The sequence below is a fragment of the Aythya ferina genome (assembly GCF_964211825.1).
Source record: "Aythya ferina genome assembly, chromosome: 22".
In the NCBI taxonomy this organism is placed as follows: Eukaryota; Metazoa; Chordata; class Aves; order Anseriformes; family Anatidae; genus Aythya; species Aythya ferina.
This window is the reverse complement of record NC_140320.1, coordinates 3,960,019-3,978,855: the sequence shown is the minus strand read 5'-3', so window position 1 is coordinate 3,978,855 and position 18,837 is coordinate 3,960,019. Positions and strand designations below refer to the sequence as shown.

The following is an 18,837-nucleotide window of genomic DNA, read 5'->3' as shown; positions in this document are numbered from 1 at the left end:
AGCAGTGCCACCAAAAGAGGGTTGGGGAGCGAGGCAGGGGCTGGGGGAAGCCCTGGTTAATAGCATAATGGTGCCTCGCCTGCCCCAGATGAGGCGAGCGAAGGCTTTGTGGGCTCCATGAGCTGCCTGCAGCTTGTGGGGCTGCCATGGGGCACCCTGCCGCCCTGCAGTCCCAGTGCCAGGCCAGGCTGCCACGGCCACTAGAGGTAGCTCTGCACACACACAAACACGCTCCCACACAGACACCAGAGCCCTCTGCACCCCTTGGCCCCCATCTCGTCCCCCCCTCAACCCCAAAAATCCTCCCTGTGGGACCCAGGGCCTGAGAAGGGGGTGGTGATGGGGTGGCTGAAGGCGCTGCTTGCCCTTTCCCCTTAAACCCTGGGGATGGGGGGGGACTGGGAGCCCCCCAGCCCCCTCCAGGGACCACAGCCCAGCCTGGGGTCACAGGCTGCATGCCCTACAGCCCCGAGCACCCCTGCACATGGGACCTGGGGGCACGGCGATGTACCCACAAACAGGCAGTGGTGCTGGACCCCCATGAGCAACACAGCACGGGGCTGCCAAGCGGGTCCCTTTCCACAAAGCCCCCCCTTGCAGCTGCAAGTCAGAAAGCCCCCAGGCTGCTCAGATCCCCCAAAAACACCCCGTAGGCCACACTGCTGGCACCAGAGGACGGGGTGGGAGTGCTGCAGCTTTCAGGTGCCACCACACGGCCGGGCACAGCCCAGCCCCACCGCTGCACCCCCAGCACCCCCTGTGGGGCCGAGCCCCCCACAGCCCCTGGCGTGCGGCCGCAGCCGGCCGGGAGCACCCAGCTCCAGCCCTGCCTTGGCTCCGCTCCCTGCTCCTGCTTCCTGATTCCCTGGCCCTGTTCAGACCCGTCCAGAAAAGCAAACCCCTGCGGCTCTGCGTGCCCCAAGCCCTCACCCACCCACCCTGCAGGCTGCGCCTTTCTGTTTGCCCCGGGGGGGCCGGCAAAGCCCAGCCCAGGGATGGAGCCAGCAGCCAGGGCTGAGGTGCTGGAGGTGTCGGATCCCAAACGCTCCCAACCCCAAAGCTGTCCCTTCAGGGGGCTCCTGGCCACACCTGGGGCTCAGCCCCCTGCCACCAGCACTCCAGGGGGAAGCATCCCCAGCATGGCAGGAGCTGAGGGACCCCAACCCCTTGGTGCAGGCAGGCCTGCATTGAGACCCCCCCCAGAACCCCCCATGCTCCAGAACAGGACGAGGAGAGGGCTCCCCTCTGGGGCAGAGCAATGCTGGCCCTGCTGCATGAGGGAAAGGATCGCCGCCATGCCCACTCCCCCCCGAAATCGAGTGTATTTGTCCAACTTCAGGAGAAAGAAAAGATTCAGCTGCAACAATAGCCAAGCTGAGCAGCTGGTAGATTATTAACAGCCTGGCCTGCTTTCTGCCATCGGCCGGCGATTCCCGAGGCAGGGCAGAGACTGCGGTGCCCAGGGAAAAGTTGGAGTGTGACCTTAAAAACCGAGCCCCCGGCCACGTCGGTGCTGTGTGGTGATGACGGGTTGCCCAAAATCTGGGTGGTCCCAGCGGCCTGCAGCCCCGCGGCTCGCAGCACACGGGGCAGGCCTGAGCTGAAGCACACGAAGGAGAGGCCACTGTGTGCAGCACCAGCAAAGTGCCCGAATTGGGGGAAAAAATGTAAATAAATGCCAAGACAAGGCCGGCATCTGGCAGAGGGGAGGGGGTCCTAGGGGAAGAAGTGGGGTTCGGGTGCCGTCCGCCACCCGGGTGCCCAGGGCGGCCTCTCTGCTGCGCCACGCCCACCCCGTGCCATTTTGGTCTGAAAAGCTTCGGATTTGCCCCGAAAAAGCGACAAATCGTGCAAAAAGCCACGGCGGCCCTTGAGGAGTCCTCTCTGCAGGTAGCAAGTGAAATATGAGAGGGCTGGAGCCCAGCCTGGGCGGCTGAGGGGAAAACACTGAGCTGGCTTCGAGGCATCTGCTTCGTTTGGGGGAAGATGGCTAAAACCCTGAAAATGTCCCAAAAGCAAGGGGTGGGGAGGGTGGCCCCACCGAATCCTGTTCCCCCAGCCCCTCTGCTAGATGGGGATGTGCTCACTTTCACAAAAAGATAGCCCATTTTGCGGAGCCTTTGAATATTCAAATTGAAAGTATCGCGCAATCATTGATTGTCAAATCATTGGTTTCTAGAGGTTTTAAATACTTGGCATTAGGGGAGAAAAACTCAAACTTTTCCCCGGGGGTATAAAACCATAATATTGGCCCGGCCACTGCCTGCCATCGCCGCGGGGCCAGCGGGGTCCTGAGCCCCCCAACCCCGAGCCCGCCGCCCGCAGCCCCCTGGCCCCGCTGCGGGGCCGGGGTTGGGGCCGGGGTCGCCGCCGCCGGGGGTCTCCCGGGGGGTGCCCCCTCCGCCACCTCTCGCCATGTCCGGTAAGAGCCGGGGGACCCCCCCGGTGGCCCCTTTTTTTGGGGCTCCGCGGGGTCATTTCGCCTGCGAGGCCAAAGCTCGGCGCCCGGGCGGGGAGGAAGCGGCGAGGGCGGGGAGGAGGAGGAGAGGAGGAGGAGGAGGAGGAGGAGGAAGGAGGAGGAAGGAGGCAGCGAAGGCTCCGCGGAGGGCACGGGCACACGGGGAGGGGGGAGGCTATGGGGTCGCGGTCTCGCCCCCCATCCCCCGGCCCTGTCCTGTCCCAGCCCCGGCCCCCAGCAGGGGGGGCTCTGCCGCCAGCCCCCGGCCCCTCGGCGGGGCTGAGCAGCGCCGAGCCCCCGGCCCCCGCCGCCCCCCGGGGGGTTTGGGGCAGGTTGAAGGAGGGGCTGGGAGCCCCCCGGCCTTCCCCGGCCTTAGGGCGTGCTAAAAGGGTTTTTTTTCAGCCCGGTTCAGCAGGGCAAAATCCTCTGGGGAACCCTCAGCAGCTCCCTAGGGGCAGGCAGCATAGGGGAGGTGCGGAGCAGCCCCCCAGCCCTGAAACCCCCAGCCCTAAAGCCCCACAGACCCCAGACCCCAACGCCCCAACCCTTCAGCTCCCAAATCCTTCAGCTCCCCAACCCCACAGCCCCCAGCTCTCATCCCCCAGCCCTACAGCCCCCCAGACCCCATCCCCGCAGCCCCCCAGCCCCATCTTCTCGCAATAGGGCAGGGAACCCGCCAGCAGCCACCCCGCTGTTTGTAGGGTCTGCCACTGCGTGAAAATACCAGCGGAAAAGTCGGGACGGAAACCGAACTGCCAGAGGCTTTGAGTATTTCGGCATGAGTGCGGCGAGTGAAAGTGATTTTTCAGACTAGATAAATTCTTTGCTGTTTCCTGTACTAAAAATCCCTCGTGGTGATAGGTATAGTGGCTGATGGTTTTGTTGGTTTTGGCTGGACTGAAGACATCCTAAATGCTTTTTTTTGTTGTTGTTGTTTTTGAAATAAATGGGAGTTGTACAGAATGAGCAAGACAAAGAGATAATCTCAGCTTTGCAGAAAGCGATTCATGAAAGCAGTCATTTTATTTGTGTTTTATTTAGCCCTCTGAATAACCACCCACATATTTGCATTGTTTTATTCCTGCTCTTCATCTGCCAGATGAAGTGGTTCCCACATCTATTTTCAGGTCCTAAGAGCGGCAAATATGACAGGAATTTAAATGGATTCAACAGTAGCACCAGATGGAGCTGGGTATTAGGACACCTGGAGGGGGGGAAAAAAAAGAGATACTGAAGAACAGAACACGTATGATTAATACATATCATCCAACACCAACTTTTTCATAAATGTCTGCTTGTCACGAGCCTGAATAGCAGGTGTGAGAGAGGGCTGGGAACTCGGCTTACAAGTAACGTCCAGAGACCGATATCTGTCAGCCCTAAGTTGGTTCCACCTAGAGCGTGTCTGAAAATTCGCTGGATGTGCCCTGTGCTCTGCAAGTCTCCCACCCCATTAAGTGTTTTTTTTTTTTTCCATGAATTCTTCCAGGAAAGCCCAAGGTGTACCAAGGCGTGCGAGTAAAGATAACAGTCAAGGAGTTACTGCAGCAGAGGAGGGCGCGACAGGCGGCCAGCGGTGCGACAGTAAGTGAAAAACTTCTGATATCTGCTGTCTCTTCCCCTTTCCCCTTTTATTTTTTGGCCAAGCCAGTCCCACTTATGCTTCTCCCAGCAAATACAGTGTCCCTGCTGGATGAGCCCTGTTTAAAACGTGGCGTGGCTGGGCTGAAGCAAGCACTGTGCTGGTGTGCTGCACCAGGTGGGGGATGTGCCTCTCGGACACCTTCTGCCCTCGCCGTGCAGCTCAGAGGAGCACCCAGGGCAAATTTCTGCCCTGCTAAAACAGCAAAAGGTGATGGAGATGGGCCAAAAAATTGGGACTTAGCAATTGTTCCAAATTTTAGCCGGCAAAAAGGAAAAAAACCAGGCACGGGCAAAGAGCCCTTAAGGAGGGCTCCATTCTGCTCCATGAGGACTCCTTAGTGCAGGACGAGGGGCACATCCCAGTGCTTGGCCAAATTCAGGTCTCCAGCATTGTCCAGCACCACCTGGGCAGCTCCGAGCCCCTTCTGGGAGGGGAAGGAGATCAGATCCCAGGCGCACAATGCAGGCAAAACCATCCGGTCTTTGTAAGAGCCCTCCAGCTCCAGCCACGCTGGGGATTTGCATAAAAAAGGTTGGTAAATCATTACTGCTTCCTGGTTCGTGACACCGCCGCTTTGGATGGTTTTCAGATTTCATCTCCCACCTCCTGTGCCTGGCGGCAGCTGATTGCACAAAAAGCTGATCAGCCTGCGGGCTGGACGGAGAGGCTGGGGTGATCCGAGCACAGAGCTGCTGGGCTCTGGAAGTGCTCCCTCCTCCCCACCGGCAGCCACGGGGCTGCCTGGATCTGGTTTGTGCTTCCCACTGCAGGTTGATGCAATGCTTATCTCGCCCACAAAGGGAAAACTGAGAAGGTGGCAGTGCAGGAGGCTCCTTTTGTGGCCTGAAAAAGGTCCACGTTGTCCTGGGGAGGGATCAGCTGCTGCCTGTGGGGAGCTGGACCCGAAAAGTTCTGCCGTGGTGCAGGTCCGCAGCCACAGCGAGCAGGAGGAGCCCTGCAGGCACTGTCAGAGCCCAGAGCAGCCACTGCTTAATGAATTCAACCTGGGGATAGGAAGCTGTTAGCAGGGAAATGAGCCATCAGCCGGGGAGCATTTTGAATACAGGAAATGAAGTGGAAATCTGTGTGAATTAAAACAAGGAGGGGGGGAAGGATTTACATTTGCAGAGTAGATTCTGATCCCAAGCAAGCATTGACACTCCTGGTGCTTCTGGGTGGCTCTCTCCCCTCCGGCAGGTCAGGCTCCTAGGACAGACGCTGGCCTCTCACCTTCGGATTCCCATATCCCTCCAAAAATGAGCCTGTTTGTTTCCATGGGGGCACGGAGCTGTGTCGGTGGGGAGCGATGCCAGAGCTGGATCCCCAATGGCATCGGCACCACCACCACGAGCCAGCCCAGCCCTGGGGCTGCCTGCAGTCGCCTGTGGTCACGTTTCGAGACCACTCTTGCTGCAATTGTCAGTGGCTCGCTCTGAAGCATATTTATCCCTCCAAGTTCTTTGGGGTTTCTCCTTTGCACCAGGTTGGTGCTGGGCTCCTCCAGCACCGTTATCTGCATAGGCTCAGGGGAAATGGTGTTGCTCTGTCAACACTAGGGAGGTTTGCTCTGCCACAGCCACGAGGTAAAGAAGGTTTACATAAATAGCTTGAAGCGAAACCCTGACTTACCTCAGCACGCAGAAAAATGCCTCAGTGTCGCAGCATCTACAAACCTTCCTCTTCGCTTCTCTTTGGCCAGGTCTCGTGGGGCAGCAGCAGCATCCAGTTCTCGGAGTCTGTGTCTCCTCCTCACCCAGGTTGGTACAAAACCCATCCGCACGGCCCTTCCCAACTATTCCCACAGCCCAGAGACCTTCCAGCCCTCGGAGCAGGCAGGCAGTGCCAGATAACCAGCAGTGCAGCCAATCAGCACCTGAACGGAGCCTGGGAAATGCAGATGAGGATGCCGAGAGGCCGGCAGGGTACACATCACCCTCTACACCAGCACGCTGAAATGCTCTCGTTTATGCAGTTTATTTTTCCCACACCATGAAGGGAGAGCCCCTTCCAGGAGGGATGCTCATCCCCGAGGGAGCAGCGCTGCTCTCCTGCGGGGCCGGCACGCCGTGGGGCACCGTGCTGAGCCCCAGCAGCATTGGGGCTCTTCTTGCTCTCCTGGCAGCCTTGGCAGGAGCCAGAGGAGTGTCAGGTTTTCAGCGACACAAAGAGCTCCTTCCTCATGTAGGTGAACATCCAGGCAAAGGGGGAAGGGCTGGGGGAACAGCCCCTTGGGCTTTCAGAGCCTTCGATCGTTTTGTGGCCAAAGCAAAGAGACCTGAAGGCTTTGGCAGGTGTGAATATATACATTGTGTGGACAAGGAAATGATTAAATCATCAATAGTTGGGAATCAATTTGCTTATGTTAATACAGAAACGTGAGCCACGCTAAGGCTCTTCCAGGCTGGTAAATCGCCATCTGTTTACGTGTTTTGGGTGCCTCTTGTTCATTCCACCCATCCCACTAAACTCTCCCACCCTGAGCCTGCACACAGTCCCAGCTGAGCGACTCTACCCGTGTGCGGCCCCGCTGCCTCCAGACCTCGCCCCTCCGTGTGCTCAGGGCTTTGCTTTGACCCAGATTTGAGCACAGCAGGAGTAGGTAATCATTCCGAAGCCACTTCTGCTCAACTCGTGCTCTTGCCCCTGGGTGCAAAGCCGCGTTATCGCCAGCTTGCTCCATTCTGCCTGCCCGGGGGTTTCTCTCCTCTCTGTTTGCTTCGGTGGAGGCTAAAAGGGTAAATCACTCGTCTGTTACCCTGTTCTTCCTGCAGACACAGCCACCCTGCTTCTGGGAGCTGGGTGAGGCAGAAGGGCAGGGTGCCTGTCATACCCCGCAGCACACATCGCTGCCCGGGGCTGAGAAGTGCTCACCTTCAGGGTGAAGCCAGAGGGCAAGAGCTGGAGGCAGCTTCCAGCCAGATCCCTGTCCAAAAATTCTCCTGGAGTTTCTAGCAGTATTTAGGACGTGGAGCTTTCCAAGGGGACTAACCTTCCTAATTATTTGCGTGTTTTTGAACCTCTTCCTCCTGGTGTCAGCTCCCCTAAAAGATGCAGCCGTATCTCACCTGCATCTAAATCCAAAGGGCTACTGAACATGGGAGAGTCCTGAAATCTTTGTGCGGACAGGCACCGAATAACCTGCACCTGCTTGTTTTACCTTCCCTCCTAGTGCCTTTCGATGCAGAACCCATCTCCTCTGCTCCCAACTGCTGCCCATCCTGGCAGTTTTCCAACTGCCCCTCCTGCGAGGAAAGCCCGAGCTACCTGGAGCAGCTGGTGGACTCCTTCCTTCAGACGGAGGCAACCTTAGAGCCAGCCCTCGGCGCTCTCCAGACGCCCTCGCACTACATCTCGGACTCCTTCCAGCCTGTCCCTCTCTGCTTCAACCAGGGCCTGGTAAGCACGGCGTGCCGGTGTGCTCCGAGGGAGGCTGGGGCCGGGAGTCCCATCCTAAAAGATTTGCAAAGTGCTTCAGGGGCATGGGGTGCAGCCACAGCAACACAGGCTGCTGGCGTGGTCCTCTGCCTGGTTTCTCCTTGGAGCAGAGGACGGGGAGGGCACTAAAGCCTAAAGAGGCTGCAGAAAAGGGGATGTCCCTTCTCCAGATCCTACAGATGTCCTGCAAGGAGCGGCCCGGTTACTGTTAGCTGCTTAACTCACCGGGAACCTGCCTGGTAGCACCAGTGTCAAAGGAACTGTCAGCTCCTGGGGTGGCCAGCCCCTCCAGGGCATGGCAGCAGTGCAGAGGTCCTGGCCATTCCCCTGGTGCCTGCAGGCTCCCCAGATCACACCCTAAACCGCCCTGTTCTTTTTTTTTTTTTTTTTTTTTCTTTCCCCTCTTTCTCTCCCCTCTCCCCCTGCAGGCTGCTGGACCCCCGAGCTCGGCTGACCTGCCCAGCCCTCTCACCTCCAGCTGCTCTCCTCCTCAGCTGCCTCCTTTCACCCCGCTGACCCACAGCCCACCCTCTGCTCTGGACACCCCGACCCACGGCTACCCGGCAGAGGAGTGGCCCTGCCACCCCCCGTCCCCATACGCCGCCCCTGCCTGCTGCTGCACAGCCTGTGGCCCCCAGCACGCCGACACCAGGGGCCCACAGATCTTCTCCTGCCCCAGCACGGACTGCCTGGACTGCCTCCCGCCCGTGCCCGATGACTTCTTCCGACGGGACAGGAGCTGGGATGTCTGCTACAGCTAATGGGAGCGGGGCCTCGCGCTTCTGCCCTGCCCCAAGCAGACGAATTGCCCACGAACTCTGCGAAGCTGCAGGGCCTCGCACGGTCCAACCCACCCGTCACTACTCACACATCTTCCACACGATGTTGCCACTACATTAGTCCTCCTGTCTTCCATGGGCAGGCACAATTTTTATTTTTTTTTGTCTTCTCTCCCTTGTTTTGTTTTTAGGAGATCCCAAGCTGCCTTGCCAAACACATGTCATTAAGCCAGCTCTTTTGGTACAAATAAATCATTTGGTACTCATGCTGAATCCCGCTCGTTACGTCCTTTTTTCTTCTGCTAATGACGAGGATCCCGGCCCTGTCCTCACAAAGGTGAGGGTTTGACTTGAGGTCACTGAAGTCCTGCTGCCCCTGCCCAGCAGCACCCAGCCTGCTGCCCATGAAGAGCTCTGAGATTTCCCTGAACTGCTGTGATAATTCCCGGGTAGTTCTTGCAAAGCTGGAAAATTGATGTTTTCCAGGCAAACTCTGGGCTCAGCACATGGGCTGTGTGTGGGAAAAGCCCTTCAGGTCCACACCGGGGTGGAATCGAGCACCCGGCACCTTCAGCTGCTGCTCAGCACCAGGTTCACTGGGAAGGCAGAGTTTTGGGGATAGCAGGTCTCCTTTCAGCATAACCAGCTGAACAGGAGCCAGATGATTTATTTTAAAGTGTATAAAGGGGAAGTTACCGCATCTGAGGGTTCCCTGTTTTCCTGCATAACCCCAGACCTTACCAAGGCTCCTTCTCTCACATCTTTTCAACACCGCTTAGGCAGATTGGTGGTTTCCCAGCTCAGCACCCAGGCTGGAAAGAAAGAAGCATTCTTCCACATTAAATCCACATGAAAATAAAAAGCAGCCACATCTGTGAAGGCAAAGACCCTGTTTAGCTAGCTGTGTGCTCATCTTCCCCTCCAGACATATCCACAGGGAATTGGAAGGCTTTCTTCCCCCCGAGCTGATGTCACCCAAGTGGCTGGGGATGTGAGGCACGCACAAATAGGGAAGTTTCCTCCCGTTCGACCAAAAACCCATCCCCCAGCACTTCCTCACCCCGTGAAATCTATGAGGAACTAAGAGCAGAGCAACAGCTCTTAATGGAACTTTTTAAACATTTAGCTGATGCCAGTTAATCCAGCCTTGTCCCCCACCCTTCCTCGGAAAACAGGTCTCTGGCAGGGGGTGTCAGTTTTGCCATGGCAGAGCCATTTCATGGACCCATTTGAACCTTCCCAGCATCCAGGTCCCTTGCCTTGTGTAAGACAGCAGCTTTTTTCTTTTTTTTTTTGTTTTATTTTTTTTCCTCAAAGTTTGCTTTAAAATACTTTGTCACAAAGCATCTCACTTTGACTTCCCCTCTCCCCCGTTTTTACCCAGCTCAGCTCAGCGCCGGCCCAAGCGTTCAACACGTTTGGTCACAGAAAGCTTATAAATAGGAGCTCGCAGCTGCATCTTTGCTGCAGTTAGAGGTGTGATTACCCCTGTGCAGACACTGGCAGTGTTATTTTAGCCGTGTTTCAGATGCTCCAGCCCCTAAGGGTGGTCTCAGGAGCCTGGAGGGTCTCCCCGTGCCCCCCCAGCCGGCTCCACAGCTCGCTCCTGCTCCTGCCCGATGCTCGTGGGGTGGGCATGGGTTTAGCTGCACACCAAAGCTCGTTATCGCCAGCATCAAACAGCCCCGAGATGATAAGGCTGAGGCAAGATATCTGAGGCTGCTGGAAATGGTGTGACCACATCCTGCCCGTGGGCTGGCAGCGGTAGCTGGAGCTCAGCGGGATGGGCAGGAGGGGCTCTTGTGGAAATGGGCGAGCATCAAACGGGGAGAGAGCCTGCATTAAGAGCTCACAACAAGGCCAGCAGCATCCCAATCTGCCAAAAAAACACCGGCAGGGACGTCAGCTGAGCTGCAGCCCGACATCATCTCCCTCACCTGCACGCGAGGCAGATATCTGAGCCCGATACCTTATCAGCAGCCGCACGTTTATCAGCGGGTGGTGGCCGAGATGTGCACAGCCAGCAGCAGTTTCCGTGCATCTCCCCGGAGGAGCACTCAGTGCAAAGCCTGTGGCTGTGTCACCGAGCCTGCGACTGCTCTTTAGGCTCAACCACTTGGGAACGGCAGGGCTACAACCCCCTGGCACCCTGCTTCTTACCCCTGGCTCTTTAGACGTGGCCAGAACCAGGCAAAAAAAAGCAGCCTCCCGACGAGGAAGCTGCCTCCAGAAAGATCGAGCCGGGCTTGCCTCTGGGCTGCCACGCGTCTGTGGCAGCAGGTGGCTGAGGTCTGTGCCGGGAGCCTGTGTGCTTGGAGAGATAACAGAGGCCGAACAATTCCTGGCCTCGTGCCACACAGGACCAGCTGCTCCGAATTTCCAGCTGCCCCGATGCGACGGGGAGATTTCCATCGAAGTGTCTTCATGCACCTGGGACTTCAACAGCTCACGTCACTGTCCCCCATCCCTCGCAGCCGCTTCCCATTTCTCTGCTGTTCCTACAACTGTTTTGCAACCTCCCATGCCCGGGACTGCTAACAAACACGGTTTAGACGCTGTTCCCCGGCTTTGTGTCAACAGCCCCAGGTGACACGTGCAGCGCGAGTTACAGCTTGCTCACTGTTGACACAAGAATTCCTGGACTGACTACAAACAGAAAGCAAGAAAACAACACAGGAGGGCTATTCAAAGGCTGATTGTGGATTTTCTGGCTATGAGGGACGTATTCTTTCCCCTCTTTCCTCCCCTCTACCCATTCCTCCCCCCCCCAAAAAAAATAAAAAGATTAGGTGATAATAGCTCGTGCCATATCTCTAACAGAACTGGCATCACACTACCAATACGCTGCCCTTTCATCAGTCCCTGCCAGGTGAATTTCTGCCAGCCTACATAAACGTGCACTCACACAACAGCTAGGACCACCCCATTCTTAGAGAAGCCAGGAATCACTCCAGAAGTAAGCTGCACTTACAGAGAAAAAAAAATAAAAATAAATATTTTCAGGTCCTTTACCAGTTACACAGAATATTTGATCACAAAGTTTTCCTTGCCAACCACTGCTGACTTTTCCATGGTGCCACTTGAGCGCGTTTGTTTAGCGATAACCAGCTTTTGTTATTAGCAGCTTACCCAAAGCCACAGGTAGGAAGAGATAAACTGTGGAAATAAAGGGGTATCGCGCCGCCAGTGCTGCTGCTAAACCCGTACAAGGTACATTGTAAGCAGTCACAAAACATTTGAAATACAAAGATCCTACTCAAATCAACGAAATTCACCCCAGCACTGAGTTAACACGGGAGCCACTTCTGAGTCCCCAAATGGATTTTCTTGATGCCCAGGCCAGGAAGGGGCTGGCTGGGCAGGGAAGGGGAAGGTTTGTGGACCCGGTCCCAAGACAATAGGAACGGCCTGGTGATGGTGAGCGGCTTCAGAGCAGGTCTTGGTGCACCAGCTTTGGGAAGCTGAACACGGGGATGGCTGCAGAGACACCAAACCCTTCCTGCGGCAGTCGAGAGCTCTTCCCTCTGCAAATCTCAGCTACCACCTCCGAGGGACACAGCCTGCCAGGGTGCTGTTTTGGGAGAGGCCACATCCCTCCCTCCCTCCCTCCCCAGACCGATATTTCCCTGATGTTCTGCAGGTGGTGCTCACACAGCCCCTGATGCATTAAACACCCAACGGCAGGCAGGTGAAACAATAAAGACGTAAGACCGTGTAGAAAACAGCTCGTGTATTTATTTTCTTGCTACAACAGGGCACCTCCCAGGCAATTCTAGATGGCAACAAGCTTTTTACATCTTCCTGGGTGCCTCACTTGCCAAGTGCCCGTCACGGTTTTACAGTTTCATTGCTAGCGAGATCAAGAAAGAGATAATTTATTGACCATTTGTCTGGACAATCACCAACGCAGCTCTCACTCGATTTGGGGCTTGTTATAGCATCCCTTCAATGTAAGAAAGCACATGCTTTGGATGGCCTGTGCCCAGATGCATGCAAATTTATGCAAACACATGCAAATATGTCTGCTCTTTTGTCAGAGGATGTTGGCAGGTTCGTCGACGTGATGTAGTGAGAAGCTGTAGCAAAACAGCAAGGAGGAGGGCTGGGGAAGTCAGAAGATCTCTAATCAGGATACCTGCCTTTCTTAAGAGCTTTTGTTCAAGCAGTTGTTTGAACAGACCGGGTTTGCATGACCCACAAGACCTTAAAACCTTCGTCTCTTTGAGTTAGCCAGATCAAGGAAATCACTGCAGTGATCTGAGAGATTTGCCCTTCGCCTCATTGTTCAGCCCTGTTAGAAGAAAAATAACTTGTGCAAGACTAAGAAAGCAGCAGAATTCAGAACGTGCACTGGAGATGAGGCACCCTCGGTGCAAGGGTTACCAAAACACAGCTTTCCCTCCCTGGAGGCATTTACCTCCACTCCTGCTGACCCGGCAGAGACACCGCTGCCAGCTGATTGCACAGCAATTTACAAATCATTTCACAGAAAGAATAAGAGTTCACTAACATGCCCCCTTAGGCAGGAGTGGGAACAGGACAGCACTGGCCACGTTGCCCTCTGACCCTCTGGGCAGCCCCACGTGCCTTAAAGGTTTTCTGCCCTATCCCCCCCAGAAGCTGCTGCAGACCCCAGGGAAGGCTCCGTCTCCAGCACAGGCTTTATCTCCGGGGAGAGTTGAGCTTCTTGCCCCGAGGTGCTCTCACAACATCATTCTTTGCCATGCTGGGGTCGGATCAGACGTCTCAGAGGCATCCCGTCCCCAGGAACCTCTCCGGAGCCACGCGAACCTGCGCTGCTCAGAACCTGCCCCAGGCGCTCACACTTCAGGCGTCTGCTTTCCTTTTCCTTTCTCGGGGTGGGGCGAGGAGCAGTGGCAGTGGCCAGCTGATTCAGCTTTCTTCCAAAGTGCTGAGAAACGGGATAGCAGCAGCTTGCAGGAACCCTCCCCTGGAGGCCTTGAGCTCAGACACCTGCTCTTCAGGGGGAATACGGCCGTGCCATGCCGTGGAAAGCTCCCCGGGCTAGCTTGACCTCCTCCATCCAGTCCTTTCCCTCCCTCAGGTTCAGGATTCCCAGGCTGGCAGGAGCAACCGAGGTAATTGCACATCACAAAGGCTTCAGCATTTCACCCGGTACCTCCGTACAGGAGCTAACAGAGGCACAGGGTGAGCGTGCCTTGGAGCAGCATTTCTCAACCTTTTACAGCCAAAGGACCACCTCGTGCTCTGCCACCACCACGGGGTTTCCACTGCCACCAAGCCAAAGAGTGGCCACACTCCAAATGTTTGTTAATTTGTGTAACGGGGTTATTACAAACTAAACTTCTCAACCATTTCCAATTTCATCTCTGGGTATCTTACGTGCTACTCACGGTCCCCAGGCCACAGGTTGAGAAACGCTGTCGTCCCACTTGGGGTTAAAGATTTTAGGGGCACAGACACGTCAATTAACTGTCCTCACAGGGGTTTTTAGGAGGCTTTCTGTGATCAGGTGAAGTGGAAACCATTCCAGAAAGAGCAGGCAACCTAGGACCTGGCATTTCGGCGGCAGGAAATAAATGCAGATGCAATTTTCCCTTTCTTCAGCAAATGCCTGATCTGCAAAAAAAATGTAAAAGTTTATAATGTACCGGGTGAAACTGGGGGGAGTGCACACATGGGCTGTGTGCAGACACCCAGATGCACATACACACACACTTACATACATGTATAGGAATACGTACACACATAAAAACATTTTGGAGACTAAAATGAGCTCCAGGAGCCATTTCAGGCCTGTAGGCACAAAACTTGATCTTCATTTGAGTCTTGCTGCCATTGTGAAAGAACTATACATCGGTATCTCCCCAGGTGGGCTTGAAGTAGCTGCTAATGCCCACTTTGGGCTCCTTGATGAGGGATTTGGTGAAGTGGGAGCCCCCAGCCCACACCACCACAACCTCAGGCCCACGTCACACAGCTCGGCCAGGACATGCCCTCAGTTTCCCTGGGGACGTACCTGGTCCCCGGCCTTCCCAGGAGGAGCCATGTGGATGGGCTGATCGTTGTCCAAGTTTCGGATGCTCGGGTCTGCCCCGTGGTCAAGGAGCAGCTGGATGATCTCCTTCTGGTTCTTGTGGCAGTGCAGGGCAGCTGCCATGTGCAGAGCTGTGTTGCCATGAGCCTGATGCAAGGGGAGAAGAAGACCAAGTAAGAGAAGCCTTCTGAGAAGCTGTGCCGCCTGCTTACAACTGCCCTGGGAGCGAAGACTTGTGAAATGAGACGAAGAAACCTCACACCATTCCCTAACTGGAGATGAGAGAGCGTCCCTGTTCTGTGTTCCCCACGTTTGGCTGCTCGCAGAGGAAATTTAGGGATTTAGATTTGTGTGTGTGATGGAACAGTACGGCTCTCATCTTGGGTACAACTGCTTGGCCACAGCAGCACCTCGGGGCCAACAAGCAGCCCCGTACCCGCTCCTGCTGACCTGTGCATCCCCAGGCATCCCCTTTGACCGTGCGAGCCCCCGATGTCCCCAGACCCCTGACATTACCCAGAGCTGCTCCGAGGGGTACCAGGCAAGGCTGAGGAGCAGCAGCCGTGTCCCCGTGTGGCCCTGTGCCCCAGGCCAGCTGCAGAGCCACCAGAGGATGCAGGGCACCCCGCGGGGGCTGCAGCTGGGGCACCCCAAACGCACGCCCCTGCCCACTGGGGTATGACCCCTAACGGCTCTAAGCAAGGAGGAGCTCGCACGCAGACGCAGGAGGCGAGGTGTTTTTAGTTATTTTTAGCCTGCACCAGGTCTCGCTGCAGCAGCTGCGTGTTTTTTCCTCTCCGAGGTGATCACACGTTTCTTGTTGCCCTTGGAAGGGCTGGGCCCAACCTGTGCCCACAGTGCTGAAAGGGGTGCCCAGGGGTCCGGGGTCTGCTTCCCAGAGAGGTGGGGGGACGTGGAAGCACCAAGCAAAACAGGACATTGGGATGGAAACCTTAACAACTATTCCCAGTCAAGGCATTTTTACAAGCCCTGAACAGGCAGATCCTTGTCGATTTTACCATCCCATAAAGTTCAGGGATAGTTTACAAGCTCTTTATAGGAGTTCTTATTAAAAAGGAAACATCTATTTTACTTTTTTTTTTTTTTTTTTTTTTTGCCACATCTTTGTGGCAGAAGCATTTGATGGCGTCCAAATCCAGGCACGAGGCTAAGAAACCTCTAAGGGCAATCTGGCAGTGCCTGATCTTTGAGCCTCTCCACTAACTTTAATGGGCCTTACGTGAGACAACAGTTCAGAGCTTTAATATCTGGGCTCTAGAAACCCTTCAGGTGAAAAATACCTCAAAGCCCTCAGTGCCTTTCTCACTGTAAAATCCCCAAGGAATTGAATTTGGAACGAAACAACCACAGCAAGCAGAGGGTGAGCCAGGGAAGCCAAAACACAGCGTCCCTGTTTTCTTCTTGTCATACTTGGAAGAGCTAAAACGCCGGGATGGGGACCGGCCAGCCTCGCTGTTACATTTCTCACTGTCCCAGGCATCTCAGCAACAAGACTGGAGACTCCAAGCGATGCTATCGCAGCAGGGAGCTCTCACAGGACTGCGATCAAGAGACAAGAGCAGGCTCCCACGGACAAGATAGCACCTGCCTAGAGGGTCTTCAGAGATACAGCAGGAATGTAGTGAAAGACAGCGCAAGGCCTTTCACCTCGCAGAAAAGCAAAACCCCAGTGCAATTACCCCCACACAAAGCAAAACATGTTTCCTCTCCTCCAGCCCAACAGAAATCTGTAGGGGAAAAAAAAAAACGTGAAGCTGCCCAGTTTCTGCTTCCCAGTAAAAACTGTGTCAGCAGCAAATGTTCGATCCCTCTCTGTTGGACACAGGCGTGTGGATGCTCCAGGGACTGCAAGGCTGAGAGCCTGCGAAATTCTTGAAATGCAAAGCAAATGCACTGCCCCCTCAGCACGGGGAGCCCTGGCCTCCTTCTCTCCCTCTGTGCTCCCTGCTCAGGTTGGGTTTTCTGCCAGCAGCTCCCTCCCCATCCTGCTGCGGGGTCAGCTCAGGCTGGTTGCAGGTTGATGGCTGTACTGGGTCTGGCTCAGCCATGCCAGGATTTCTGCTCAGGACGGCTGCAGCTGATGCTACAAGACAGTGTCACTGCCTCCTGCTTGCTCCGAGGTGAAGTGGGGGGCAGCAGGGGTGGGAACAGCAGCGCTGGGAGGGCTTCGAGCTTGATTTCTGCAACCCGGGGATGGCTGAGCAGGGACACTGCACTCAGGGACTGACACTGAAAAAGCTGCAGGTTTGGAAGTGGGGCTATGCAGAGTGCCTAAAGCCATGAATTTAGCATCCTGAGCTCTCAGAGCCAGAGATCTTTCACTTGCCACAGCACCCAGGCTCCTGCAGGCTCGGCAAGGGTCCTGCCTCCCTCTGGGGAGCTGATTTCTCAGCTGGCCCAGGTCAGCCCCCACCTTGCTGCCAGCAGCATCTGGCTGTCCTCCCTCACTGCTCCTGACAGCTGGTAGAGATCTGTGGGCCCTGTTTGGCTTCTCCCTGTTCAAACCTAGAGCCATCACAATAACCTGTCCGTGTTCCGGCACAGACAGAGCCAGAACACTTGCAAAGGAGGCAGAGAAGTCCCCATCTCCCTTCCCTGAAATTAGAGCTCTGTCCCTTGCTGCTCATGGCCTCTCCAAGAGGAGAGGTCCCTGATGCACAGCCCTCAACAGCCATCCCTCAGTGTTGTTGTGCTGCCAGCAGCAAGCCATTGCATCACTGCAGATCTGTTTTCTCAGCCTAGCATAATGAAGTTCGCGCTCCTTCTCGAGTAACCACTTCCCACTCCCTCTCTTCCCTGCCTAGCTGCTCTCCTTCTGTCAGCTCTTGCTGCTGGCAGAGGTGCCTGCGTTTCACGGCAATTCAAGCACATTTCCAGGTGAGGTGCCTATTGACTGGAAAATGCAGTTTCAGGGCATAAAAAAAAAAAAAAAAGCTCAGAAGCACGAGCTGTTGTTCTTTTCCCTCTAGAAAAATGAGTACAGGAAGAGAGTGTCTGGTTTCTGCAAGACCCCGAAGATCCCCCAATGGCTCCACATGCTTGCAGCCTCCCGCTGCAGGCAGCTCGGTTGCTCTCAGCACCTCCTCTGCCCAGACACTGGCACACAGACCTTGTCCAGGCAGCTCCTGACTCACCTTGCTGTTGACAAAATCCCTGGATTTGAAAGCGTTCAGCTCCAGGAAGTACCTAAGCAGGGAGATGTTCGCATCCTGGACTGTGTAATGCAGAACTGTCTTGTTGCTTTTCACATCCTAATTACAGACAGCGAAACAAAGCACAATGAACGTCCTGCAGAACAACTTAAAGCCATTATGTAAACCCAGCAGAAAGGCCTCCAGGCCAGCTCTGCAGCTCAGGGGCAGCACCGAGGTACCTCCTTCCCTGCAGCACCCATCTCAATCCCCAGCCTTTGGCTCAGGCTGCGGGGAAGCAACCCCAAAAGGCAGGAGCTGACTCTGCAACCAGTCCCTTGCGAGGGAAACAGGCTTGCTCCTTCTGCCAGCAGTTCATCCTCCTCCAATTTGATATTTTGAGTGCAGCACAAGTGTCAGAGTTCATACAAATGAACAGCACGGGGGTGACTGAGGGACAGACAGAAGCAATTCCCTACCCGGCTGTAGATGGAGGCTCCCGCCTGCACCAGGAGCTGGATACAGCTCTCCAGCTCCTCGCTCTGGTGCTGGAGACCTTCCTGCTGCTCCTTCGTCACCCCTGGGTGCCCCTGCTCCCGCAGCAGGGCGTTGTGGGCCAGGACAGCACAGTGCAGGGGCGTATGGCCTGGAAGACAGGGAGGGAGGGAGGTGACGACAGCCCCAGGGAAGACGATGGAAAGAGAGGACATAAGGGCTTGCAGGGACAACATATATAAGTTAAGGCCCTAGATCCTTCTCTGATCCCTGATTATTATTTTTTACCATCACGATAAAATATTTGTGCAAAGAGTCTCACCTTCAAAATTCTTCATTTCTAAGTCAAGAGGAAAACCGAGTGACAGTATAACCTAGACGTGACAGAGAAATGGAAAAGGAGAATTTTAGTTCAGCAGAACATTGTCCAGGCTAAAAGCAGTTAGAACTAGCAGCAGCGGGGAGGGGGGTGGATGATCATATTTGCTAGGTCTCTAAAATCCATCAAAGTATGAGATCCTGTTAGATCCTATTAGATTCTCAACCCCTAGTAGTAAAACTCAGCTCAAGGGTTTTAGTCTCCCCACTTTCACCCTGGATTAAGCAAATGTATGCCTTCGTCACACCAATTTGTATTTCTTCTGAGTTATCCTTGGCAAGGATAAATGAAAATCTCTCCCTGATACGTACAGTAAAACTTTATTACCTAAAAGTTTGCTGATGGTGGAAATTCTCAGGCTGGGTTTGCTTTTCATTATTAATTTTTTAATGTGCGGCAGGCTGAAGCTGTAGCTTGTTACAGTGGCTGCTTGGGTTTTGCAGAGCGAAAAACTTGAAATCTCTAACTTAAGAAC

At 55.1% G+C, this 18,837-nt stretch overlaps 2 protein-coding genes and 1 long non-coding RNA gene across 4 annotated transcripts in view; 1 reads left to right on the top strand and 2 right to left on the bottom strand.

Moving 5' to 3' along the window:
- The first annotated feature begins 1,952 nt into the window (after positions 1–1,952).
- POU2AF3 (POU class 2 homeobox associating factor 3) lies at positions 1,953–8,590 on the top strand. 2 transcript variants are annotated; one of them, XM_084495786.1, is made up of 5 exons: positions 1,953–2,422; positions 3,948–4,042; positions 5,803–5,860; positions 7,273–7,499; positions 7,967–8,590. In XM_084495786.1, exons 1-5 carry the CDS (start codon positions 2,416–2,418, stop codon positions 8,297–8,299), a joined length of 720 nt encoding a protein of 239 aa, XP_084351912.1. In that variant the 5' UTR covers positions 1,953–2,415; the 3' UTR covers positions 8,300–8,590. The 2 variants fall into 2 exon arrangements, with proteins under 2 accessions (XP_084351912.1, XP_084351911.1); XM_084495785.1 differs by lacking the exon at positions 1,953–2,422 and adding an exon at positions 3,093–3,255.
- On the bottom strand, positions 3,463–6,373 carry LOC311422584. The gene is made up of 2 exons (XR_014685420.1): positions 5,733–6,373; positions 3,463–3,662 (listed from the first exon to the last, which is right to left on the bottom strand). It is a non-coding gene; the product is annotated as an uncharacterized lncRNA (long non-coding RNA).
- Positions 8,591–12,032: 3,442 nt separating the features above from the next.
- POU2AF1 (POU class 2 homeobox associating factor 1) overlaps positions 12,033–18,837 on the bottom strand; it is a 45,363-nt gene continuing 38,558 nt past the window's right edge. Inside the window, exons 11-15 of the mRNA XM_084495616.1 lie at positions 18,306–18,357; positions 17,968–18,134; positions 17,492–17,608; positions 14,319–14,483; positions 12,033–13,918 (exon numbers count right to left, since the gene is read on the bottom strand). Coding sequence (XP_084351742.1) covers positions 13,847–13,918; positions 14,319–14,483; positions 17,492–17,608; positions 17,968–18,134; positions 18,306–18,357 — 573 coding nt within the window. The 3' untranslated portion in view covers positions 12,033–13,846. The remainder of the gene's footprint in view (positions 13,919–14,318; positions 14,484–17,491; positions 17,609–17,967; positions 18,135–18,305; positions 18,358–18,837) is intronic.